The sequence below is a fragment of the Procambarus clarkii genome, chromosome 24 (assembly GCF_040958095.1).
Source record: "Procambarus clarkii isolate CNS0578487 chromosome 24, FALCON_Pclarkii_2.0, whole genome shotgun sequence".
NCBI classification, from domain to species: Eukaryota; Metazoa; Arthropoda; class Malacostraca; order Decapoda; family Cambaridae; genus Procambarus; species Procambarus clarkii.
In genome coordinates this window covers 24,335,193-24,362,219 of record NC_091173.1, presented here as the reverse complement: position 1 = coordinate 24,362,219, position 27,027 = coordinate 24,335,193, and the positions used below count along the sequence as shown (strand labels likewise).

Below are 27,027 nucleotides of genomic sequence, written 5' to 3'. Positions count from 1 at the left end.
TTTCAATTTTCCAGCGGGTCACTATGCACTTTGTTATGTCTGTAATCAGTAATCCATGGCAGTAGTCCTAAGAATCCCGGTTAATGTCACGATTTTAACGGAGCGCCACGGTACGTCTTCCCCCCTCCACTTTAATTGTAATTGGATCACTCAATCACTTACTGGAGCATGAATAGTGGGTGCTCAACATTGCAAACAGAATTATATGCCCTGAAGGAACCCATAAATTATACAATTAAGAATAATTTACATGATGTCATCATTCATACTGACTCTAAATCTTCGCTCCAGGCATTGTTATCAAGCCAGCAGAGAGATAATATACAACTCATCACATAAATCCTACATATAGAAAAGCAGCATACAATCTAGGGCTGTCAATCCCCCTAAATTGGATACCAAGTAACATTGGCATAGATAGTAATGAAAAGACAGACTCACTAGCAAAAACTGTCACTGCTCTACCTGTTGTACAAATTCAAATACCTCCAAGTTTTTAACAGATTAAGGAGAATATCAAGAAGAAAATACTCCCAACTAAGAATCTGAAGAATGAGATTCTTCATTAAGACTCGTGGGTGCACTTACCTGCCTGTGCTATCTCCTGCAAACACTGGACAACTTCTGTAGAAAGATGTGTGCTGAGGATCTGATCTTCCAAACCTAAGAAAGCCTCAGCATTTTCTCCACAGACATAAACTGAACTACCAGTTCGTGAGAATGTTGCCCAAGTCCCATTGTTCAAGGGCAGGAGAGGAATTCCCTCAAGATCGCTATAATTCTCGTCTGAGATGGCATACTCCAGCAGGTGAGCTCGATTCCAGTTTCCTCTGATTGACTTCAATGTTCTCAGGTTATTCCTCAACACTTGGGGAGTCACTGTTGCCGGGGAAGACTCTGAAATTATTAAAAACTTACTTAAAAATTTGTATTGAACATGTACGTCTATATGTACTATTTGTACATATTTATCCACATAAACAAAATTAAGAAACACCATAAATATATATTTAATGGTTCCGGAAGTACAGTCGGGTTCGCTCTCGACTCACAATCGAGAATTCCGGGTTCGAATCCCAGGTGAGACAGAAGTGGTTGTGCACGATTCCTGTCACCTCTTGCCCCTGTCCACCTACCAGTAAGTAGGTACTCAGGAGTCAGTCAGCTTGTTGTGGGATGCATCCTGGGGGAGGGGGGGGGGTCAGTATATTAACCCATGTGTCATCTTTATGTACAGGCTCACTCATGTTCTTCTTTATGTACAGGCTCACTCATGTTCTTCTTTATGTACAGGCTCACTCATGTTCCTCTTTATGTACAGGCTCACTCGTGTTCTTCTTTATGTACAGGCTCACTCATGTTCTTCTTTATGTACAGGCTCACTCATGTTCCTCTTTATGTACAGGCTCACTCATGTTCCTCTTTATGTACAGGCTCACTCATGTTCTTCTTTATGTACAGGCTCACTCATGTTCCTCTTTATGTACAGGCTCACTCATGTTCTTCTTTATGTACAGGCTCACTCATGTTCCTCTTTATGTACAGGCTCACTCATGTTCTTCTTTATGTACAGGCTCACTCATGTTCCTCTTTATGTACAGACTCACTCATGTTCTTCTTTATGTACAGGCTCACTCATGTTCCTCTTTATGTACAGGCTCACTCATGTTCTTCTTTATGTACAGGCTCACTCATGTTCTTCTTTATGTACAGGCTCACTCATGTTCTTCTTTATGTACAGGCTCACTCATGTTCCTCTTTATGTACAGGCTCACTCATGTTCCTCTTTATGTACAGGCTCACTCATGTTCCTCTTTATGTACAGGCTCACTCATGTTCCTCTTTATCTACAGGCTCACTCATGTTCCTTTTTATCTAAAGGCTCACTCATTTCCCTCTTTATGTACAGACTCACTCATGTCCCTCTTCATTTTCAAACCTACTCATGTGTCTCTTTATAATAAAATAATAATGCTTTACTTAAGCAAAAGTCCAAACATACATTAGATACAACAGTGGAGGATTCATAGGTAAGACAAGTGCATTGTCTGCCCAAAATATGCAAAGCATTTTGGGAATAATATGGATAATACAGAAATTAGTTAATAGGGAAGCTCTTAACACCATATGAGATCAGATATAGTTGATGAATTGAAGAAGAAATTGAATCTAAAGAAATCTTTAGATTCAAGCCTACTCGTGTGCCCCTTTTATTCATCAGCCCACTCATGTGTCGTCTCTATGCTGTGCTCAGCCCACTTATGTGTCGTCTCTATGCTGTGCTCAGCCCACTCATGTGTCGTCTCTATGCTGTGCTCCATCAGCCCACTCATGTGTCGTCTCTATGCTGTGCTCCATCAGCCCACTCATGTGTCGTCTCTATGCTGTGCTCCATCAGCCCACTCATGTGTCGTCTCTATGCTGTGCTCCATCAGCCCACTCATGTGTCGTCTCTATGCTGTGCTCCATCAGCCCACTCATGTGTCGTCTCTATGCTGTGCTCCATCAGCCCACTCATGTGTCGTCTCTATGCTGTGCTCCATCAGCCCACTCATGTGTCGTCTCTATGCTGTGCTCCATCAGCCCACTCATGTGTCGTCTCTATGCTGTGCTCCCAATAATAATAAACAAGAATTTAGACAAACTCTGAAGCTGTGAAAGAATTCATGAGTATTAGGAGAAAATATTTTGTCTTGCATATGAGCAGCACATAATTGATGTCAACTGCTCAAGAGAAATTAAACGAAGTCCAAATATACAATCAATTACTAACTGAAATCTATATAAATAAAAATGTAAATGTTCATTTGTTCAAAATCGCTAATCTCCGAAAGTTCATCATCGATTGCTTTGAAAATTTCACACAACTTTGCACTCGAATAGGCGCATGTTTTCATATAAGTACTATAAACATGATTAACCTGTGACAGGAAAAAACATGTTTTTTTTAAACAGCGCCATTTGTTGGACTTAGGAGCAACACGCTGTAATCTCCGAAAGTTCTTCCCCGATTGCTTTGAAATTTTGACACAACGTTCCATTCGAATACGTGCGTGTTTTAATATACCTACTATATTGATACAACACCTGTGACAGGTAAAAAAACAAGTTTTTTTAAACAGCGCCATCTGTTGCATGTAAGAGCAAGATATGCTATACTAAATATGTTACGATTCCATTTTTAAGGTTTCCGATTTCATTGATAAATTGAATTTTAATAGATTTCGATTTATTTTCATTTTGATTTAATTATTTTGAGTGACATTGTGTTGGAATTGAGCTGTGTTGTTTACCATATGTTACGATATATCGTATCGTGTTATTTCATCGCATAAAGGCACGGTTATTTAATAGAAATACGTTCATTATTACAGGAAGAACGAAGTTAACGATCATGGAGGTCGTTAACTGTCAGCACGGTATGACTCGTCCGGTGGCGGGAATTTCTGTTAGCCAATCAGAACCACCGGGCGAGGTAACGAGTGCTGGCCGGAGCATGTGGAAAAACAGACATCTACTCCCCTCCATTCAGTCAACATACTGTCGTCGCTTTCGGATGTTTGACCACCTGACCCAACTGTTCCAGTATGCTCCACCCTCACCAAAGGAAACGGACGTGAGGACCTAGCGGCATGGTAAACGTGTCTGAGGTGGTGGAAGGCACCGTCATTGATAGTTAGAGGCGCTGAGGTAACACACAGTGTCCGGATAGTGGTCCTAATTACGGACAAGTGGATGATCTATAAGTGGGAAGAACAATCGGACAAGAGACGACCATTTCATGGTCGCAGTCTCTGTCTATATATATATATATATATATATATATATAACTGTACTTGTGTACAATGCCTTAATATATATACATGTAATATATTGTATAAAATGTGGATCGAGATATATCTGAATATATCCATAATGAAGTTTTTATACAATCTTATTTTCTTGTCCTTGGTCAGACCTCAGCACAAAGTGTGTCGCACCTGACAACAGGTCCGGCTGAGGCTGACACCTGATCAGATTAACGTACCCCGTTATAGTACAACGAAACATAAGATAAACACTCAGAATAAACCTAAATTAAATGTGTTGGGTTGTCGACAGTTCGATCCCAACACATACCGCTCATTTTGTGAGTGGTTTATTTTTTTATAATTTGTCATTGTTTTTCATTTCGTTTTTTAACTGTTTTTCTTATATTTCAGTGATGGGAATACAGATAATTTTATGTTTCCAATTTTCAGATGGGAACATGAGATCATTTGGGAATGAATCGGGCGAGGGAGTGGGGAATGGTGGGGAGGATGAGGAGACAGGGGGAGGGGAGGATGAGGGGGATGGGGGAGTTGGGGATGGTGGGGACATTGGAATGGAGAATGGTAGGGAGGACAAGGGGACAGGGGAGTGGGAGATGGTGGGGGAGGACTAAGGGGAATGGGGGGGGATGGTTGGGTGGACGAGTGGACGGGGGAGTGGGAGATGGTGGGGAGGGCAAAGAGATGGTGGAATGGTGGGGAGGAGGAGGGGACGGGGAAGAGGAGAATGGTTGGGAGGACGAGGGGAGGGGGGGAGGTGATGTGGGAATAGTGGGGAGGACTGGGGCACAGGGAAGGTTGCTGACCCACAGCAACGCGTGGCCGGGTACAGATAGTTATATATATTATAGCTTAATTAGCCTTGGATTCTCTCATTAAAACTAAACATGTTGTGTTATTTTGAAGGACAGTTCTGTTTATCCTAAAGTGATACTTATGATTTGTGATTTTAAAGACTTAAAATTTAAGATTCTCCAGAAATACATGTATTTTAATTTGTAGCTGTTTGCTGCCCATTAGTGTGTGATACCATAATTTTTTATCTAAAATTAACATATAAAAATATAATTGGGGAACTTACCAACTGAATCAAGTGAGGTGAGGATAGTTCTAGGCACAGAAGCAAGAGGTAATTTTTGCTCTATGAGGAAGTCTTTGACAGTGGTGTAGACATGCGGTGGACAGGAGGTAAGGCACTCGTATGTTAGAACTTCCTCTGGCCTCATCATACAGCCTTCTACCTGTTCAAATGAGAATACAATGAATATAGTGTAAACCATAATGGTAAACCACATAAAAGCCTCAAGAGGTTTGACTCCGGCCATTACATTGCTCTACAGCAAACCAGTTGAACTCTGAACCTTCCCTGATTTTTCTAAAAAAATGGAAGTTATCCCTACTCCTATCTAACTCTACTCCTATAAAGCTCTTCTCCTATCTAACTCTACTCCTATAAAGCTCTTCTTCTATCTAGCTCTATTCCTATAAAGCTCTTCTCCTATCTAGCAAATTATAATATACTTAGCACTTGCCAAAATTGGTTTAGACTCCCATAAAAGCAACAAAGATGCACTGTTTAGTATGATTAACTTAGTACATGCAGCGCTTGACGAAAGTTCGTCAGCAAATAAACCCTGTAGGTTTATTTGTTGATTTTCGGAAGGCTTCTGACACCGCTAACCACAATAACCTTTTTATTACACTGGAACACCGTGGAGTCAGAGGTGACGCCCTAGTCACCATAGTCCATATAGTCTTACCTTAGTGACAGGTTCCAGTATGTCTCTGTGACTGACGCGTCTTCTCCCACCGTACTAACTAACATTGGTGTTCCACAGGGCAGTGTACCTGGTCCTCTCCTCTTTCTCATTTACATCAATAACCTTCCTAATGCCTCTCAACACCACAAGCCAACTCTGTCTGCTGATTACACTACCTTCATTTTCTCCAGTTCCACCCTCTTACTGTGAATGGCATAGTGAATACTGAACCCATAAAAGTCTATCTTTGGCTAACAGCTAACAAACTTATTTATTTAGTTATTTATTTATTTAATTATATATATATACAAGAAGGTACATTGAGTTTATGAGAGTACATAGCATTGATGTTTTTACTCTTGTAAAGCCACTAACACACATAGCGTTTCGGACAGGTCCTTAATCTTACAGATAATTTTAAGTAGGTGATTTGTAGCAAATTTTTAAGAATATTAACAGGTACATTGTAAGAAAATTTGAGGAAAATTAATAGGTACATTGTAGCAAAATTTGAGGATTGTTAATAGGTACATTGTAGTAAGATATGCGTCCAACATAACAACCAGGATATAAGTTGATAGCAGTGACTGCAATGGTGAAGTTGCATGCCTTAGGCGCACATTTGGGGAGTGGGTAGCACATGATACAGCGAGAGTTTGAAGCCCAAAATTATGAGGATGAAATTAGGTACATTTTGGTTTTATTTTTGAATAAGGCATAGGTTGGACAGCTTTTTTGGTTAGGGAGTGAGGTCCATAGACTAGATCTCTTTATTTGCATAGAGTGTTTGCACAAATTTATTTTCACTCTTGGGGGATATCAAAGAGATATTTATTTCTGGTGTGGTGATTATAGGTTCTATTACATCTGTCAAGGAAGAGATTACATCTGTCTCAGATCAGGATTAGCATTTAGGAACAAGGTTTTGTACGTGTAAATGTCACAAGAGAATGCGTGGAGTGAGTTTATGTTTAGCATGTTTAGGGATTTAAACAGAGGGGGCTGTGTGTTTTCTGAAAACAGTTTGTAATTGTTCTGATGGGCTTGAGGTAGTTTGCAGTGATTGAACCCCCATGCACAGATGCAGTATGTAAGATAGGGATAGATTAGCGCATAGTATGAGAGGAGAGCAGAGATTGGAACATAATATCTGATTTTGAAAAGCATACGGACCGTTTTTGAGACTTTTTGGTTATGTGTTGAATGTGGGTGCTGAAGTTGAGTCTCTTGTCAAGGTATAGGCCAAGGAACTTTCCATCATTTTTATTGCTGATGTTAACATTGTCTATCTGAAGCTGAATTGCCTTTGATTTGCTTCTAAATAAGACGTAGAAGATCTTTCTTATGTTTAGTGTGAGTTTGTTGGTTGACATCCATGAGTAGACTTTTTCCATTCGTTATTTTAAACATTATTTAGAGTGTGTGGGTTGGGGTCTATGTTGATGAATGTGTTATGAACCTGTTATATTAATTGAGTGAATAACTGATTCATAATGTAATTAAGAATAAAGGAATGAATTATATTGATTTATTCATACTATAAATTATAATTATATCCATACTATGAAATGGATATAAATTCACTTGAACGTGTCCAGCGTAGGATGACAAAGTTAATTCCCCAAATTAGAAACCTGTCATATGAAGAGAGATTAACAAAGCTTAAATTGCATTCACTGGAAAGGCGAAGAGTTAGGGGTGACATGACAGAGGTTTACAAGTGGGTGAATGGACATAACAAAGGGGATATTAAAAATCAACACAAGACGGAACACAAAACAATGGGTTTAGTGTTCTGCACGTGTTTCGTTTAGCACGGGCTCACTATAGCCCGTGCTACATGGACACTTCGTTCTGAGTAGCTAAATCTAAAACAACAATAACATGTATCAACACAATACAGAACACGAAACAATGGGTATAAATTGGATAAGTTTAGATTTAGGAAAGACTTGGGTAAATGGTTATAGATAGGAGCTGATAAATGTAAAGTTCTGAGGTTAGGTAATGATGATGGAGTTACAAGATACGAGCTAGATGGTGTTGAGATTGCAAAGTCGGATTGCGAAAGGGATCTGGGAGTTATGATTAGTAAGAATTTAAAACAAAAGGATCAATGCATGAATGTTCGTAATAAGGCGAATAGGACACTGGGATTTATTAATCGAAGCGTTAGTAACAAGACACCTGGTGTGGTTCTTCAGCTATATCTAGTTAGGCCCCATTTAGATTATGCAGTTCAGTTTTGGTCACCGTACTATAGAATGGATACAAATTCACTTGAACGTGTCCAGCGTAGGATAAGAACATAAGAACAAAGGTAACTGCAGAAGGCCTATTGGCCCATACGAGGCAGCTCCTATCTATAACCACCCAATCCCACTCATATACTTGTCCAAACCGCGCTTGAAACAATCGAGGGACCCCACCTCCACCACGTTACGCGGTAATTGGTTCCACAAATCAACAACCCTGTTACCGAACCAGTATTTACTCAAGTCTTTCCTAAATCTAAACTTATCCAATTTATATCCAATGTTTCGTGTTCTGTCTTGTGTTGATACTTTTAATACCATATTAAAATCACCTTTGTTAAGTCTATTCACCCACTTGTAAACCTCTATCATGTCACCCCTAACTCTTCGCCTTTCCAGTGAATGCAACTTAAGCTTTGTTAATCTTTCTTCATATGAAAAATTTCTAATTTGGGGAATTATTACACTACTCCATCACTATGGAGTAGTGATGGTCCAGTGCGCACAGGCTACACTTCTGGACAGGGTGCTGACACTTGTTGGTCGGGTGGGAGAACTCGTGGCACTTAAAGCACTGCTGGATCTCATGGTATCGTTCCTTTTTTATTTGGTGGGGTGGTATTTTTAGGCCGAAGCAGAAGAATCCTTGTGTGGCAGCCTGGGTGGCCGCAGCTATGATGGTGAACGTAATCTTCATTGATGTTTTGTCGGTGTTGCAGAACTCTAGGTTGAATACGGACAGGTTTGGATTTTCGTCCTCGATATTGTTAATGATATGATGTTGAGGTCGCTCAGCGATCCACCGGTGATTGATTGATAAAGATTAAGCCACCCAAGAGGTGGCACGGGCATGAATAGCCCGTAAGTGGTACAATTTTTTTTTCTCAGTATTCTGAGGTTGCATTTTAACCATCAAGCTGTTATCGTGGGGGAGGATACTGCTTCACAGTCTTTATGAGGGTGTCCAGCTGCTGGACACCTTTGTTGACCAGGAGAGTGGCTGTGTTGATGGCTTCAGGGTGGCCACTGCATGATTCAGGAACTCTTAATGCTCTTCTAAGGTCATTGGTTGCTTCACATTCCAGAAGACAGTGATGTAATGGCTTTTCTGTGACAGTTTGGCAGAAGATGCACTCTCTCTGTCGGGGTTCACCAATCTCCCAGTTGCATCTGTAACCTAGACGTAGTCTATATAACCTAACTGCTATTTCCCTGTGGATTCCTTTTGGGATATTTAACCTTTCTAATTTGGTTGCCTGAAGATACCATGTTGCAGATGGCGAACCTTCAGCTATTCTCTGGTGCAGGTAGGCTTTGTTGAGGTGTGATAGTTTTTTGGTGATGATGTTTTTTATGTTCTCTAGGCTGGGTTGAATTGTTTTATGTATCACTGGATGACGAGTTGCCAATTTAGCAATTTCATCAGCTTTTTCATTTAATGGGATTCCAATATGGGATGGGATCCAGTTTAAAGTTATGTTGAGTCCTTTGCCTTTAGCGACTGCTCCTTGATACAAAATGGTGGTAATTATTTCCACATTATCTTTCCACTGTTTTTGTCCTAGTATTTGAAGTGCAGCTTTTGAGTCTGTGTGTATGATTGCATTTTGAGTGTTTTGTGCAATCACATATGCGAATGCCTGTTGTATGGCAAACAGCTCAGTTTGGGTTGATGATACTAGTCCTCCCAGTCTCCAATATGCCTGAACGCTGGTCGTGCAAAGAGCAGCACCAGCACTCTCATTTTCTGTGTCCACCGATCCGTCTGTGAAGATGTGGGTGGCTCCTGCTACTGCTATGCTATACATTTGCTCTTCTATTATGCGCCTTAGGATTGTCGGATCATAGGCAGCCTTTTTCATTGGGAGACTTTCTATTACTATTTTGAAAGTAGGCTCTTCCCACGGCGCGGAAGGAGTGTAATTTGGGTGCGGATGATCACCCTCTCTATCAAGAATCATGTTTTTTAAATGTAGTCTGTTTAGGACTTTTCCTGCTCTTGCAACCCAAGAGTTTCCATTGTTTTGGCCTAGTCCAACCACCAAGGCCTGCCGTACTGGGATTGGATCAGAAGAAATAATTATCTTACTGATAATTGTAGCTGTCCTTTGTGATATTCTTTCTTGTAGAGAGGGCAAACCCGTCTCCAGTCTAAGAGTTTCAAGCCTGGTCCACATGGGGGCTCCCAGTGCAGCTCTCATAGCATTGTTTTGGGCAACTTCAAGCTTTTTCCACTGTTGGTGTGATAGATTTGTGAGTGCAGGTGCGGCGTAATCGATCACTGATCTGACTGCCTGTACATAGTATGTGCGAAGGACTTGCAGATTGGCTCCTCCAGAAAGGGAGGTTAGCGACCTGAGGATTGCCGTCCGGGCCGCAGTTCGCTCTCTCAAGGAAGTGATCCACCAGCTGGTCTTGCTGGTAAAAACAGTTCTTCCGGCCAGGAACTGACGTGGGAAGTGAGGATGTAGGTGGTGCTCTTTGCGAAGAAAGGCATCGTTAGTGAGGAGTTTTTCTAGCTCCTCTTCACATGAAAAGTAGAGCACGATATCTTCACCTTCCTGACTAATGTCGGCGGGTTTGAGGCCAGTTACGTCCTTCAGGACCTTGAAAGTATTGCTTCTTCCGATAGCATGACCATCAAGTGGAGTAGCTCTGACCTTAAGACGTTTGGGTCGCATTGTGACCACACTGCGCCTTGTGACCACACTGCGCCTTGTGATGTATTAGCGGGAGATGTCTCTCCCATCCTGTGATGAGGCCTAACCAGAGCAAGATATAGCTGAAGAACCACACCAGGCGTCTTGTTACTAACGCTTCGATTAATAAATCCCAGTGTCCTATTCGTCTTATTACGAACATTCATGCATTGATCCTTTTGTTTTAAATTCTTACAAATCATAACTCCCAGATCCCTTTCGCAATTCGACTTCGCAATCTCAACAGTGTCATAGACAACTGGGAATTCTTCTATGGAAGAAATGAAATGTATGCTCGTGATGGGGTGCATCTATCGAGGGCAGGGGTTGTTGCTGTTGCGAACTCGTTGGAACCAGTAGTTAGAGGCGTTTGTTTGGGTTTAAACTGTTAGTAGATAGTGGTATGGGAATTGAGTTGGAAGGAGGTAATAAAAGTATGTGTTCGTGGGAGAAAGGAATTGGCAAAATGATCAGAGAAATTGAAGGGCCTCAAAATAACAATTCACTTAGGTTATATTACACTAACATTAGAAGTCTAAGAAATAAAATAAACGAATTAAATAAGAACATAAGAACAAAGGTAACTGCAGAAGGCCTCCTAGCCCATACGAGGCAGGTCCTATCTATAACCACCCAATCCCACTCATATACTTGTCCAACCCGCGCTTGAAACCATCGAGGGACCCCCACCTCCACCACATTAAGTGGTAATTGGTTCCACAAATCAACAACCCTGTTACCGAACCAGTATTTACCCAAGTCTTTCCTAAATCTAAACTTATCCAATTTATACCCATTGTTTCGTGTTCTGTCTTGTGTTGATACTTTTAATACCCTATTAATATCTCCTTTGTTATGTCCATTCATCCACTTGTAAACCTCTATCATGTCACCCCTAACTCTTCGCCTTTCCAATGAATGCAATTCAAGCTTTGTTAATCTTTCTTCATATGAAAGATTTCTAATTTGGGGAATTAACTTAGTCTTCCTACGCTGGACACGTTCAAGTGAATTTATATCCATTCTATAGTATTGCGATCAAAACTGAACTGCATAACCTAAATGGGGCCTAACCAGAGCAAGATATAGCTGAAGAACCACACGAGGTACCTTGTTACTAACGCTTCGATTAATAAATCCCAGTGTCCTATTTGCCTTATTACGAACATTCATGCATTGATCCTTTTGTTTTAAATTCTTACTTATCATAAAAACATAAGAATATAAGAACAAAGGCTACTACAGAAGGCCTATTGGCCCATACGAGGCAGCTCCTATTTATCCCACTCATATACATGTCCAACCCTCGCTTGAAACAATCGAGGGATCCCACCTCCACCACGTTACACGGTAACTCCCAGATCCCTTTCGCAATTCGACTTCGCAATTTCAACACCATCTAGCTCGTATCTTGTAACTCTATCATCATTACCTAGCCTCATAACTTTACATTTATCAGCATTAAACTGCATCTTCCAATCCTTTGACCATTTCAAAACCTTATTTACATCAACTTGATGTGATAGTGAGTCTTCTTCCGTGTTAATTTCCCTGCCGATTTTTGTATCATCGGCAAATTTGCAAATGTTGCTACTCAAACCTGAATCTAAATCATTGATATATATTATAAACAACAGAGATCCTAGGACAGAGCCCTGAGGCACTCCACTTACAACATTTTCCCACCCTGACTTAACCTTATTTATACTAACTCTCTGTTTCCTTTGGAATAGCCATGCCCTAATCCAAGTTAATATAGCACCCCCAATACCATGAGCTTCTATTTTTTAATTAGTCTTTCATGTGGCCCTGTATCAAAAGCTTTGCTAAAGTCAAGGTACACAACATCACAATCCTTACCACTATCAACTGCCTCAACTATGCTGGAATAAAAAGTTAGCAAATTTGATAAAATGAAAGGCCATTTGTAAAACCATGTTGCGACTCATTTATTAATTTATGTTTTTCAAGATGGAGACGAATTGTATTTGCAATTATTGATTCAAGTAACTTTCCCACAATAGACGTTAGTCTAATTGGCCGATAGTTTGACGCAAGTGATCTATCTCCTTTCTTAAAAATTGGTACCTCATTAGCTACCTTCCATGACTCTGGCACTCTGCCTGACTCTATTGATTTATTAAATATGGTAGACAGTGGCTCGGAAAGCTCCTCTTTGCATTCTTTAAGCACCCTGGCAAACACTTCATCCGGCCCTGGGGATTTGTTTGGTTTTAGTTTTTCTAATTGTTTAATTACATCCTCCCTGGTAACTGCTAAACTAGTCAACCTGTCCTCATCCCCACCCACATAGACTTGTTCGGCTGAATGTTAAGTTCTTCTTTAGTAAATACAGATATAAAATATTTGTTAAAAATACTACTCATCTCCTTGTCATTATCCGTTATTTGACCTGTCTCAGATTTTAATGGACCTATCCTTTCCCTAGTCTTAGTTCGATATAACTGAAAAAACCCTTTAGGATTTGACTTTGCTTGCAATGCAATGCGAACTTCATAGTTTCTTTTTGCTTTCCTAATCTCTTTTTTAACATTTCTAACCAGTTGTATGAATTCCTGTTCTAACCTGACTACCCCATTCTTAATCCTTTTGTACCAAGCTCTCTTTTTACCTATAAGGTTCTTTAAATTATTTGTTATCCACTTTGGGTCATTAGTATTCGACCTATTCAATTTGTATGGTATACTACGTTCCTGTGCTTTGTTTAGAATATTCTTAAATAAGTTACTGGTGACTGGTGGCTGGTAATAACTGGTGACTCTAGTGGGAGCCCTGAGGACAGAGTTGGACTCTCTGCGGGAGGAGGTGCGTCAGCTGAAAGAACAACGAGAAGTAACGAAGGAGGAGACCAGTAGTAAAGGGACCTCGTCGACCTGAGACAACGTAGATAGAGGTATGGGAATTGATTTGGAGGAAGGAGGTAATAAAAGTATGTGTTTGTGGGAGAAAGGAATTGGCAAAACGATCAGGGAAGGAGAAGGTCCGCAAAATAACAATTCACTTAGGGTATATTACACTAACAGTACAAGTCTAAGAAATAAAATTAACGAATTAAATGCTCTTGTCTGCACAGAAAAATAGATATTATTGCACTTACCGAAACGTGGATGAATGTAGAAAATAGAGAACTATTAGCTGAATATCAAATATACGGATTTAAACTATTTCACACAGATAGATATATTAGACGAGGAGGTGGAGTAGCCATATATGTTAGGGACAATTTGAAATGTAGTCTCAAAGAGGGAATCAAAACAGAGCCACACACAGAAACTATTTGGATTGAATTAAACGAAAAAGCTAATAATATTATAATAGGAGTAATATATAGGCCACCAAATTTAGACAGAATGGAAGCAAAGCATCTATGGGATGAAATATCTAGAGCATCTAGATCTAACAGTATTTATGTCATGGGTGACTTTAATTTTAGCGGAATAAACTGGTTGAACAAAACAGGGAATAGTGAAGCAGAAGATTTTCTAGAATTAATTGACGATTGCTTTCTTACGCAACACATTAAGGAACCAACACGGGAAAATAATATTTTAGATTTAGTGTTAACTAACAGGGAAACGCAAATTAATGACATCGAAATAGGGAGTGAGCTAGGGAGCAGTGATCACAAAGAAATCAGATTTAGCATAGAATGGAATAGACCAGTAGGAGAAAATTCTGTTAAAGTGCCAGATTTTCGAAAAGCTGATTTTAATAGCCTAAGAAATTTTTTGGGTCAAATTGATTGGAAAGTCTTGGGTATGGGGTGTGGGCCGGTCTTGGAGCGAGACATGAACCCAGCGATAGGTGACTTAAATGGGGATTTCGATGTGGATTCAATATATAACTTATTTAAGAATATTCTAAACAAAGCACAGGAACGTAGTATACCATACAAATTGAATAGATCGAATACTAATGACCCAAAGTGGATAACAAAGAATTTGAAGAACCTTATAGGTAAAAAGAGAGCTTGGTACAAAAGGATTAAAAATGGGGAGGTCACTTTAGAACAGGAATTCGTACAACTGGTTAGAAATGTTAAAAAAGAGATAAGGAAAGCAAAAAGAAACTATGAAGTTCGCATAGCAGGGCAAGCAAAGACAAATCCTAAAGGGTTTTTTCAGTTATATCGTACTAAGACTAGGGAAAGGATAGGTACATTAAAAACTGAGACAGGTCAAATAACAGATAGTGATGAAGAGATGAGTAGTATTTTTAATAAATATTTTGTATCTGTATTTACTAAAGAGGAACTTAACAATATGCCTTCAGCCGAACAAGTCTATGTGGGTGGGGACGAGGACAGGTTGACGAGTTTAGCAGTTACCAGGGAGGATGTTCTTAAACAAATAGTAAAACTCAAACCAAACAAATCCCCAGGGCCGGATGAAGTGTTTGCCAGGGTGCTTAAAGAATGCAAAGAGGAGCTTTGTGACCCACTGTCAACCATATTTAATAAATCAATAGAGTCAGGCAGAGTGCCAGAGTTTTGGAAAGTTGCTAATGTGATACCAGTTTTTAAGAAAGGAGATAGATCACTTGCGTCTAACTATCGACCAATTAGCCTAACGTCTATTGTGGGAAAGTTACTCGAATCTATAATAGCAAATAAAATTCGTCTTCATCTTGAAAAACATAAATTAATAATTGAGTCGCAACATGGTTTTATAAATGGCCGTTCATGTTTAACAAATTTGTTATCTTTTTATTCTAGCATTGTTGAGGCAGTTGATAGTGGTAAGGATTGCGATGTTGTATACCTTGACTTTAGCAAAGCTTTTGATACAGTGCCACATGAAAGACTGATTAAAAAGATAGTCTCATGGTATTGGGGGTGCTATATTAAGCTGGATTAGGGCATGGCTATACCAAAGGAAACAGAGAGTTAGTATAAATGGAATCAAGTCAGAGTGGGAAAATGTTGTAAGTGGAGTGCCTCAAGGCTCTGTCCTGGGACCTCTGTTGTTTATAATATATATAAATGATTTAGATTCAGGTTTGAGTAGCAACATTTGCAAATTTGCCGATGATACGAAAATCGGTAGGGAAATTAATTCGGAGGAGGACTCACTATCACTTCAAGTTGATCTAGATAGGGTTTTGAAATGGTCAAAGGATTGGCAGATGCAGTTTAATGCTGATAAATGTAAAGTTCTGAGGTTAGGTAATGATGATAGAGTTACAAGATACGAGCTAGATGGTGTTGTGATTGCGAAGTCGGATTGCGAAAGGGATCTGGGAGTTATGATTAGTAAGAATTTAAAACAAAAGGATCAATGCATAAATGTTCGTAATAAGGCAAATCGGACACTTGGATTTATTAATCGCAGCGTTAGTAACAAGACACCTGGTGTGGTTCTCAAGCTATATCTTGCTCTAGTTAGGCCCCATTTAGATTATGCAGTTCAGTTTTGGTCGCCATATTATAGAATGGATATAAATTCACTTGAACGTGTCCAGCGTAGGATGACTAAGTTAATTCCCCAAATTAGAAATCTTTCATATGAAGAAAGATTAACAAAGCTTAAGTTGCATTCACTGGAAAGGCGAAGAGTTAGGGGTGACATGATAGAGGTTTACAAGTGGATGAATGGACATAACCGGGGGGATATTAATAGGGTATTAAAAGTATCAACACAGGACAGAACACGAAACAATGGGTATAAATTGAATAAGTTTAGATTTAGGAAAGACTTGGGTAAATACTGGTTCAGTAACAGGGTTGTTGATTTGTGGAACCAATTGCCGCGTAACATTGTGGAGGTGGGGTCCCTCGATTGTTTCAAGCACGGGTTGGACAAGTATATGAGTGGGATTGGGTGGTTATAGAATAGGAGCTGCCTCGTATGGGCCAATAGGCCTTCTGCAGTTACCTTTGTTCTTATGTTCTTATGTTCTTATGTCTTGGAGAGTTGTGAAAGACAGGGGCCTTAAGAAGACTTTGATAAAGCCGCCTTCAAACGCCATAGCAACTTCTAATTCATTTGACGTTTTGGAGGACGAGTGCTGTGGTGAGACTGCGGATCACGCAAAAGGGAAAGCAACGAAGAGCAAGGAAGCGCAGGCCCCTCAGAGAGTAAAGGAAGTACCTAAGCAAACCTTAGTTGTGGGAGATTCCCAGATAAGATATTTGGATAGAACGTTTTGTGCTAGAGATAGGGGGAACAGGTTAAGGGTTGGCTATCCCGGAGCTGGCATTGGTGATATTATAAACAACATGAATGATATTATGGCTGGAAATGGGAACAATCCCATTATTTGCATTAGCGCGGGAGGAAATGATGTTGGTCGAGTTAGGAGTGAGGAACTGATTCAGAGGAATAAAACAGCCATTGAATTAGAAGGAAGGGAGGAATCCCGATCATATGTGGCATTCTTCCAAGAAAGGGAGTTGGAAATGAATGGATATCGAGGGCACTTGGTGTCAATTGCCGGCTGGAAAGATATTGCAAATCAAATGCAATATCTTTCATAGACAACTGGGAACACTTCTATGGTAGAAATGAAATGTATGCTCGTGATGGGGTGCATCTATCGAGAGCTGGGGTTGTTGCTGTTGCGAACTCGTTGGAAGAAGTGGTTAGAGGTGTTTGGGTTTAAACTGTTAGTAGATAGAGGTATGGGAATTGATTTGGAGGAAGGAGGTAATAAAAGTATGTGTTTGTTGGAGAAAGGAATTGGCAAAAGGATCAGGGAAAGAGAAGGGCCTCAAAATAACAATTCACTTAGGGTATATTACACTAACAGTAGAAGTCTAAGAAATAAAATTAACGAATTAAATGCTCTTGTCTGCACAGAAAAAATAGATATTATTGCACTTACCGAAACGTGGATGAATGTAGAAAATAGAGAACTATTAGCTGAATATCAAATAAATGGATTTAAACTATTTCACACAGATAGATATATTAGACGAGGAGGCGGAGTAGCCATATATGTTAGGGACAATTTGAAATGTAGTCTCAAAGAGGGAATCAAAACTGAGCCACACACAGAAACTATTTGGATAGAATTAAACGAAAAAGCTAATAATATTATAATAGGAGTTATATATAGGCCACCAAATTTAGACAGAATGGAAGCAAAGCACCTATGGGATGAAATATCTAGAGCATCTAGATCTAACAGTATTTATGTCATGGGTGACTTTAATTTTAGTGGAATAAACTGGATGAACAAAACAGGGAATAGTGAAGCAGAAGATTTTCTAGAATTAATTGACGATTGCTTTCTTATGCAACACATTAAGGAACCAACACGGGAAAATAATATTTTAGATTTAGTGTTAACTAACAGGGAAACACAAATTAATGACATCGAAATAGGGAGTGAGCTAGGGCAGTGATCACAAAGAAATCAGATTTAGCATAGAATGGAATAGACCAGTAGGAGAAAATTCTGTTAAAGTGCCAGATTTTCGAAAAGCAGATTTTAATAGCCTAAGAAATTTTTTGGGTCAAATTGATTGGAAAGTCTTGGGTATGGGGTGTGGGCCGGTTTTGGAGCAAGACATGAACCCAGCGATAGGTGACTTAAATGGGGATTTCGATGTGGATTCAATATATAACTTATTTAAGAATATTCTAAACAAAGCACAGGAACGTAGTATACCATACAAATTGAATAGATCGAATACTAATGACCCAAAGTGGATAACAAAGAATTTGAAGAACCTTATAGGTAAAAAGAGAGCTTGGTACAAAAGGATTAAAAATGGGGAGGTCACTTTAGAACAGGAATTCATACAACTGGTTAGAAATGTTAAAAAAGAGATAAGGAAAGCAAAAAGAAACTATGAAGTTCGCATAGCAGGGCAAGCAAAGACAAATCCTAAAGGGTTTTTTCAGTTATATCGTACTAAGACTAGGGAAAGGATAGGTCCATTAAAAACTGAGACAGGTCAAATAACAGATAGTGATGAAGAGATGAGTAGTATTTTTAATAAATATTTTGTATCTGTATTTACTAAAGAAGAACTTAACAATATGCCTTCAGCCGAACAAATCTATGTGGGTGGGGACGAGGACAGGTTGACGAGTTTAGCAGTTACCAGGGAGGATGTTCTTAAACAAATAGTAAAACTCAAACCAAACAAATCCCCAGGGCCGGATGAAGTGTTTGCCAGGGTGCTTAAAGAATGCAAAGAGGAGCTTTGTGACCCACTGTCAACCATATTTAATAAATATTATTATTATGTTATATTATCATAGCAATATGGAAGTTGTAGTGAAGGACCTGGTGACTCTAGTGGGAGCCCTGAGGACAGAGTTGGACTCTCTGCGGGAGGAGGTGCGTCAGCTTAAAAAACAACGAGAAGTAACGAAGGAGGAGACCAGCAGTAAAGGGACCTCGTCTTGGAGAGTTGCGAAAGACAGGGGCCTTAAGAAGACTTTGATAAAGCCGCCTTCAAACGCCATAGGAACTTCAAATTCATTTGACGTTTTGGAGGACGAGTGCTGTGGAGAGACTGTGGATCGCGCAAAAGGGAAAGCAACGAAGAGAAAGGAAGCGCAGGCCCCTCAGAAAGTAAAGGAAGTACCTAAGCAAACATTAGTTGTGGGAGATTCCCAGATAAGGTATTTGGATAGAACGTTTTGTGCTAGAGATAGGGGGAACAGGTTAAGGGTTTGCTATCCCGGAGCTGGCATTGGTGATATTATAAACAACATGAATGATATTATGGCTGGTAATGGGAACAATCCCATTATTTGCATTAGCGTGGGAGGAAATGATGTTGGTCGAGTCAGGAGTGAGGAACTGATTCAGAGGTATAAAACAGCCATAGAGTTAGTTAGGAGCAAGGGAGGAATCCCGATCATATGTGGCATTCTTCCAAGAAAGGGAGTGGGAAATGAATGGATATCGAGGGCACTTGGTGTCAATTGCCGGCTGGAAAGATATTGCAAATCAAATGCAATATCTTTCATAGACAACTGGGAACACTTCTATGGAAGAAATGAAATGTATGCTCGTGATGGGGTGCATCTATCGAGAGCTGGGGTTGTTGCTGTTGCGAACTCGCTAGAAGAAGTGGTTAGAGGTGTTTGTTTGGGTTTAAACTGTTAGTAGATAGAGGTATGGGAATTGATTTGGAGGAAGGAGGTAATAAAAGTATGTGTTTGTGGGAGAAAGGAATTGGCAAAACGATCAGGGAAAGAGAAGGTCCGCAAAATAACAATTCACTTAGGGTATATTACACTAACAGTAGAAGTCTAAGAAATAAAATTAACGAATTAAATGCTCTTGTCTGCACAGAAAAAATAGATATTATTGCACTTACCGAAACGTGGATGAATGTAGAAAATAGTGAACTATTAGCTGAATATCAAATATATGGATTTAAACTATTTCACACAGATAGATATATTAGACGAGGAGGTGGAGTAGCCATATATGTTAGGGACAATTTGAAATGTAGTCTCAAAGAGGGAATCAAAACAGAGCCACACACAGAAACTATTTGGATTGAATTAAACGAAAAAGCTAATAATATTATAATAGGAGTAATATATAGGCCACCAAATTTAGACAGAATGGAAGCAAAGCATCTATGGGATGAAATATCTAGAGCATCTAGATCTAACAGTATTTATGTCATGGGTGACTTTAATTTTAGCGGAATAAACTGGTTGAACAAAACAGGGAATAGTGAAGCAGAAGATTTTCTAGAATTAATTGACGATTGCTTTCTTACGCAACACATTAAGGAACCAACACGGGAAAATAATATTTTAGATTTAGTGTTAACTAACAGGGAAACGCAAATTAATGACATCGAAATAGGGAGTGAGCTAGGGAGCAGTGATCACAAAGAAATCAGATTTAGCATAGAATGGAATAGACCAGTAGGAGAAAACTCTGTTAAAGTGCCAGATTTTCGAAAAGCAGATTTTAATAGCCTAAGAAATTTTTTGGGTCAAATTGATTGGAAAGGCTTGGGTATGGGGTGTGGGCCGGTCTTGGAGCGAGACATGAACCCAGCGATAGGTGACTTAAATGGGGATTTCGATGTGGATTCAATATATAACTTATTTAAGAATATTCTAAACAAAGCACAGGAACGTAGTATACCATACAAATTGAATAGATCGTATACTAATGACCCAAAGTGGATAACAAAGAATTTGAAGAACCTTATAGGTAAAAAGAGAGCTTGGTACAAAAGGATTAAAAATGGGGAGGTCACTTTAGAACAGGAATTCGTACAACTGGTTAGAAATGTTAAAAAAGAGATAAGGAAAGCAAAAAGAAACTATGAAGTTCGCATAGCAGGGCAAGCAAAGACAAATCCTAAAGGGTTTTTTCAGTTATATCGTACTAAGACTAGGGAAAGGATAGGTCCATTAAAAACTGAGACAGGTCAAATAACAGATAGTGATGAAGAGATGAGTAGTATTTTTAATAAATATTTTGTATCTGTATTTACTAAAGAGGAACTTAACAATATGCCTTCAGCCGAACAAGTCTATGTGGGTGGGGACGAGGACAGGTTGACGAGTTTAGCAGTTACCAGGGAGGATGTTCTTAAACAAATAGTAAAACTCAAACCAAACAAATCCCCAGGGCCGGATGAAGTGTTTGCTAGGGTGCTAAAAGAATGCAAAGAGGAGCTTTGTGACCCACTGTCAACCATATTTAATAAATCAATAGAGTCAGGCAGAGTGCCAGAGTTTTGGAAAGTTGCTAATGTGATACCAGTTTTTAAGAAAGGAGATAGATCACTTGCGTCTAACTATCGACCAATTAGCCTAACGTCTATTGTGGGAAAGTTACTCGAATCTATAATAGCAAATAAAATTCGTCTTCATCTTGAAAAACATAAATTAATAATTGAGTCGCAACATGGTTTTATAAATGGCCGTTCATGTTTAACAAATTTGTTATCTTTTTATTCTAGCATTGTTGAGGCAGTTGATAGTGGTAAGGATTGCGATGTTGTATACCTTGACTTTAGCAAAGCTTTTGATACAGTGCCACATGAAAGACTGATTAAAAAAATAGAGTCTCATGGTATTGGGGGTGCTATATTAAGCTGGATTAGGGCATGGCTATACCAAAGGAAACAGAGAGTTAGTATAAATGGAATCAAGTCAGAGTGGGAAAATGTTGTAAGTGGAGTGCCTCAAGGCTCTGTCCTGGGACCTCTGTTGTTTATAATATATATAAATGATTTAGATTCAGGTTTGAGTAGCAACATTTGCAAATTTGCCGATGATACGAAAATCGGTAGGGAAATTAATTCGGAGGAGGACTCACTATCACTTCAAGTTGATCTAGATAGGGTTTTGAAATGGTCAAAGGATTGGCAGATGCAGTTTAATGCTGATAAATGTAAAGTTCTGAGGTTAGGTAATGATGATAGAGTTACAAGATACGAGGTAGATGGTGTTGAGATTGCGAAGTCGGATTGCGAAAGGGATCTGGGAGTTATGATTAGTAAGAATTTAAAACAAAAGGATCAATGCATAAATGTTCGTAATAAGGCAAATCGGACACTTAGATTTATTAATTGCAGCGTTAGTAACAAGACACCTGGTGTGGTTCTCAAGCTATATCTTGCTCTAGTTAGGCCCCATTTAGATTATGCAGTTCAGTTTTGGTCGCCATATTATAGAATGGATATAAATTCACTTGAACGTGTCCAACGTAGGATGACTAAGGTAATTCCCCAAATTAGAAATCTTTCATATGAAGAAAGATTAACAAAGCTTAAGTTGCATTCACCGGAAAGGCGAAGAGTTAGGGGTGACATGATAGAGGTTTACAAGTGGGTGAATGGACATAACAAAGGGGATATTAATAGGGTATTAAAAGTATCAACACAAGACAGAACACGAAACAATGGGTATAAATTGGATAAGTTTAGATTTAGGAGACTTGGGTAAATACTGGTTCAGTAACAGGGTTGTTGATTTGTGGAACCAATTACCGCGTAACGTGCTGGAGGTGGGGGTCCCTCGATTGTTTCAAGCGCGGGTTGGACAAGTATATGAGTGGGATTGGGTGGTTATAAATAGGAGCTGCCTCGTATGGGCCAATAGGCCTTCTGCAGTTGCCTTTGTTCTTATGTTCTTATGTTATATATTAAATCCACATCGAAATCCCTTTTTATGTTACCTATCGCTGGGTTCATGTCTCGCTCTAAGACCGGCCCACACCCCATACCCAAGACTTTCCAATCTATTTGACCGAAAAAATTTCTTAGGCTATTAAAATTAGCTTTATGAAAATCTGGCACTTTAACAGAATTTTCTCCTACAGGTCTATTCCATTCTATGCTAAATCTGATTACTTTGTGATCACTGTTCCCTAGCTCATTCCCTATTTCGATGTCATTAATTTGTGTTTCCCTGTTAGTTAACACTAAATCTAAAATATTATTTGCCCGCGTTGGTTCCTTAATGTGTTGCGTAAGAAAGCAATCGTCAATTAATTCTAGAAAATCTTCTGCTTCACTATTCCCTGTTTTGTTCACCCAGTTTATTCCACTAAAATTAAAGTCACCCATGACATAAATACTGTTAGATCTAGATGCTCTAGATATTTCATTCCATAGATGCTTTGCTTCCATTCTGTCTGTTGTGTTGTTGTTAAAGATTTAGCTATTCAGGACGGAGTGTCCATGTAGCACGGGCTATGGTGAGCCCGTAATTGAGTTTGGTGATATACATGATAACCTTTTTCCTGTGATATTTAGGTCTAAGTTTAAAATGGAGGAGAGGACTTCTCCTTTTTCCCTGCTTATTTTGTCGCTTCTGTTTTATTGCACTGGTTTTAATTTTTTGTTATTAACATTATCTTGGTGGCGGATGTAGATGCAGAATGCTTACTAATGAGTCCCATTCCTCAACAGCTTTTCTAATCATTGTAGTCGTGGTGGCATGTGCATGTAATGCAGCTGCTGTCGTTGGATTAATGTTGAGTTTGATGCGCAGGGGTTCAGTAGCTTCACATTCCAGTAAGTAGTGCAATAGCGGCGCCTCTGCCTCAGTTTCACAGATGTGACACTCTTTAACTATTGGGTTCATTACCTCCCAGCAGCACTTGTAACCAAGACATAGTCTGTGTATGGCTACTGCAATGTCTCTGGATATCTTTTTGCCAGGCTTGAAAGAGGAGTAACCAGTGGCTTGTTCGTACCATATCGCAGTGGATCTTCCTACCGCTACTTTGGCTCTGTGGCGACTTTTGATAGTTGAGAATATTTTCTTCTTGATTTGCTCCTTTATCTGTGAGAAACTTGGAGGGATTTGAACCTGTACAACAGGTAGAGCAGTGACAGTTTTTGCTAGTGAGTCTGCCTATTCATTAACATCTATGCCAATGTGACTTGGTATCCAATTTAGGGTGATTGACAGCCCTCGATTATGGGCATCTTTTCCTATATGTTGAATTTCTGTGAGGAGTTGTATATTATCTCTGTGCTGACTGGATAACAATGCCTGGAGCGAAGATTTAGAGTCTGTATGAATGATGACATCATGTAAATTATTCTCAATTGTATAGTTTATTGCCTCCTTCAGGGCATATAATTCTGTTTGCAATGTTGAGCACCCACTATTCATGCTCCAGTAAGCTTCATGGTTGGTAGTGTAAACTGCTGCCCAGCAGAACCTTTTTCTTGATCAACTGATCCGTCTGTGAAGATGTGAGTCGTTGTGGGTCTAGAGATAGTTTCCATTTGTTGCTCTATTACTTCCTTGAGCCTCTGCGGGTCACATGCTGATTTTTTAACTGGTAATCCTTCAATAATTATCTTTAGATTCGATTCTTCCCATGGAGGAGGCTGTCGAAAGTGTTGATATGGTCTATCTTCCCCTTTGTTTTTAATGGTCCATTTCAGGTCCACTTTCTCTAGAATCTTGACCAGATTATCCATCAATGAGCTTGTTCTATACTGTAGGTTTTTCTGAAAGGATCTCTGTATGCTGTCTTTGATTGATAGTCTCGCGGTTGTTCCAATAAGTTTTGCTGGTATGGTGGCTATCCTTTGTTTCATCCTGTTTTCTAATGCTGGTAAATTTGTTTCCATTCTAAGGTTCTCTCTACGCGTCCATATAGGTGCTCCCAGCATTGTTCTCAGAGCATCATTTTGAGACACTTCCAGTTTCTCCCATTGGTTATCACTGAGGGATGTAAGAGCAGGAGCAGCATAGTCGATGAGTGACCTAACTGCTTGAACGTAGTACATTTTGAGTACTGGTAGAGATGTACCCTCTCTTGAAGCTTGCCGAAGATATTCAATTTCTTGAGTGAATTTCAACTGGGTTGTCTATTATGACTCCTAGGTATTGAAAAGAGGTAACCCACTCAATTTCTTGTCCTTGTATTGCCAGTCTGATGTCTTGAGTTCTCATTTTAACGCTCATTGCTTTTGTTTTATTGCTGTTTATTTTCACTGCTCTGCGTTCCGCTTCCTTGCTGATAATATCTAGGCATTTTTGTGCATGGTTCCTTGCACCTTTGTCATTGATGATGACCACAAAGTCGTCTGCATAGTTAAGAAGTTTGGCTTTTGGTAGCTTGAGCTTCATGAATTGTTCCATGAGACAGTTGAAGAGGAAGGGGCTTAGTATTCCTCCCTGCAGAGTTCCATTTTCCAGCCTCTTTGAGGTCGATGTTTTTTCTTGGAATTTGACTTTAGCTTCTCGGTTAAGCAGGTTTCCTTTGGCAAAAGCAAGAGCGTGTCCTTTTATTTCCTTATCCACAAGGCAACACAGTGTAGCTGGAGCACTGGCTAACTCGAAGGCTTTTTCAAGGTCTAGAAAAATAAGGATTCCAGGTTTGTCATTGATTTTATCCAGGAGGGAGGTAAGGCATTCTGTGGTTCCAACACCTTTTCTGTAAGCAAACATATTTTGGTGTAGTGGATTGGCTTTCCATTCAATTCGATTAAGAGCCATTCTTTCTGCAGTTTTAGCCAGACAGCTTGTTAATGAGATGGGTCTTGGATTTCCTGGGTCTTTAGGTTTTGGAATGGAACTATAATTGCACTGTTCCAAGATAGTGGTCGGGTTCTTGTCACCCCCATACTCTGTTGATGAGATTCAAGAAGGCTTCTTTGCCCTTTTCTCCTAGCTTGGCCAGCATGTTGTAAGTGATTTTGTCCTCGCCTGGAGCTGTATTTTTACTTTTCTTTCTAGCACTTCTGACTTCTTTCAGATTGAAAGGTTGGTCCAGTTCGTCAGGTAAGGCTAAAGCATCATCTATTTTTTTCCATCTTGCTGCTTGAAGTCTTTGTTGGTGAGTCAGAGTTGCTTGAAAAAGTTGAGTGGAACTGGCTCTTGAAGCAAATAGATTTGCTAACCTTTCTGCTTCTTGCTCTGGATGAACATGGTGCGGCGGAGCAGGAGACGATTTTCCTTTGGCCTTGTTGATCTGCCTCCAGATGTCGCCCAAGGACGTATGCTGATTTAGCTTGGCACACCACTCGAGCCATTTTTCTTCTCTGAGTTTTTGCTGTTTCTTCGTGCACATGATCTCGGACAGCTCTAAGAAGTCCTAGATTAGCTTCGGTTCTATCTCTTCTGAAATTCTTTCGTGCACGATTTAGTCTGTTATGTAGCTCTTTGATCCTATCACAGTAATACCAATGGTCCTTGTGTTGTTGGGTGATTGTCTTCCTCTTGGGGATGGCGTGATTTGCTGCTCTATGTATTGCATTTACTAAATCTTTTTCCATTTCTTCGGTGTTGTCAGGAGGAGTGTAGTTTTGATGCCAAGTTTCGAGAGCTTCCTGAAACTTCGTCCAATTTGCTTTGATAAAGTCCCATCCGGGCTCGGGAGCTGGAGGTCTGGGAGGTAGTGCTATATTAATAACTGTTTTTGTGGCAAGTGGTCACTGGTCAGAACATGATCAACTGACCAATGACACAACTCATAAATACTAGTGGAAACAAACGTGAGATCCAACTTTTCCCCACCAGTGTGGGTTGGTTCCGTCGAGTTAAGCAGACTGATTTCCGGCACTTCATCCAAAAGGTGTTCAATATGTCTTCCGTTGGCGTCGGTTCTTGGTGAATCAAGAAGTAATTCACTATGAGCGTTGAAGTCACCAGAGATGATAGTAGACAGTATTTCATTCTGTCTAAATTTGGTGGCCTATATATAACTCCTATTATAATATTATTTGCTTTTTCGTTTAATTCTATCCAAATAGTTTCTGTGTGTGGCTCAGTTTTGATTCCCTCTTTGAGACTACATTTCAAATTGTCCCTAACATATATGGCTACTCCCCCTCCTCGTCTAATATATCTATTTGTGTGAAATAGTTTAAATCCATTTATCTGATATTCAGCTAATAGTTCTCTATTTTCTACGTTCATCCACGTTTCGGTAAGTGCAATAATATCTATTTTTTCTGTGCAGACAAGAGCATTTAATTCATTAATTTCATTTCTTAGACTTCTACTGTTAGTGTAATATATCCTAAGTTTTGTTATTTTGAGGCCCTTTTCTTTCCCTGATCATTTTGCCAATT

The 27,027-nt window shown here is 39.5% G+C and overlaps 1 protein-coding gene across 1 annotated transcript in view; it reads right to left on the bottom strand.

The window, feature by feature from the left end:
- Positions 1 to 27,027, bottom strand: part of LOC138368222 (sacsin-like) — a 214,582-nt gene that overhangs the window by 165,013 nt on the left and 22,542 nt on the right. The window contains exons 3-4 of the mRNA XM_069330755.1: positions 4,894 to 5,053; positions 589 to 897 (exon numbers count right to left, since the gene is read on the bottom strand). Coding sequence (XP_069186856.1) covers positions 589 to 897; positions 4,894 to 5,053 — 469 coding nt within the window. The remainder of the gene's footprint in view (positions 1 to 588; positions 898 to 4,893; positions 5,054 to 27,027) is intronic.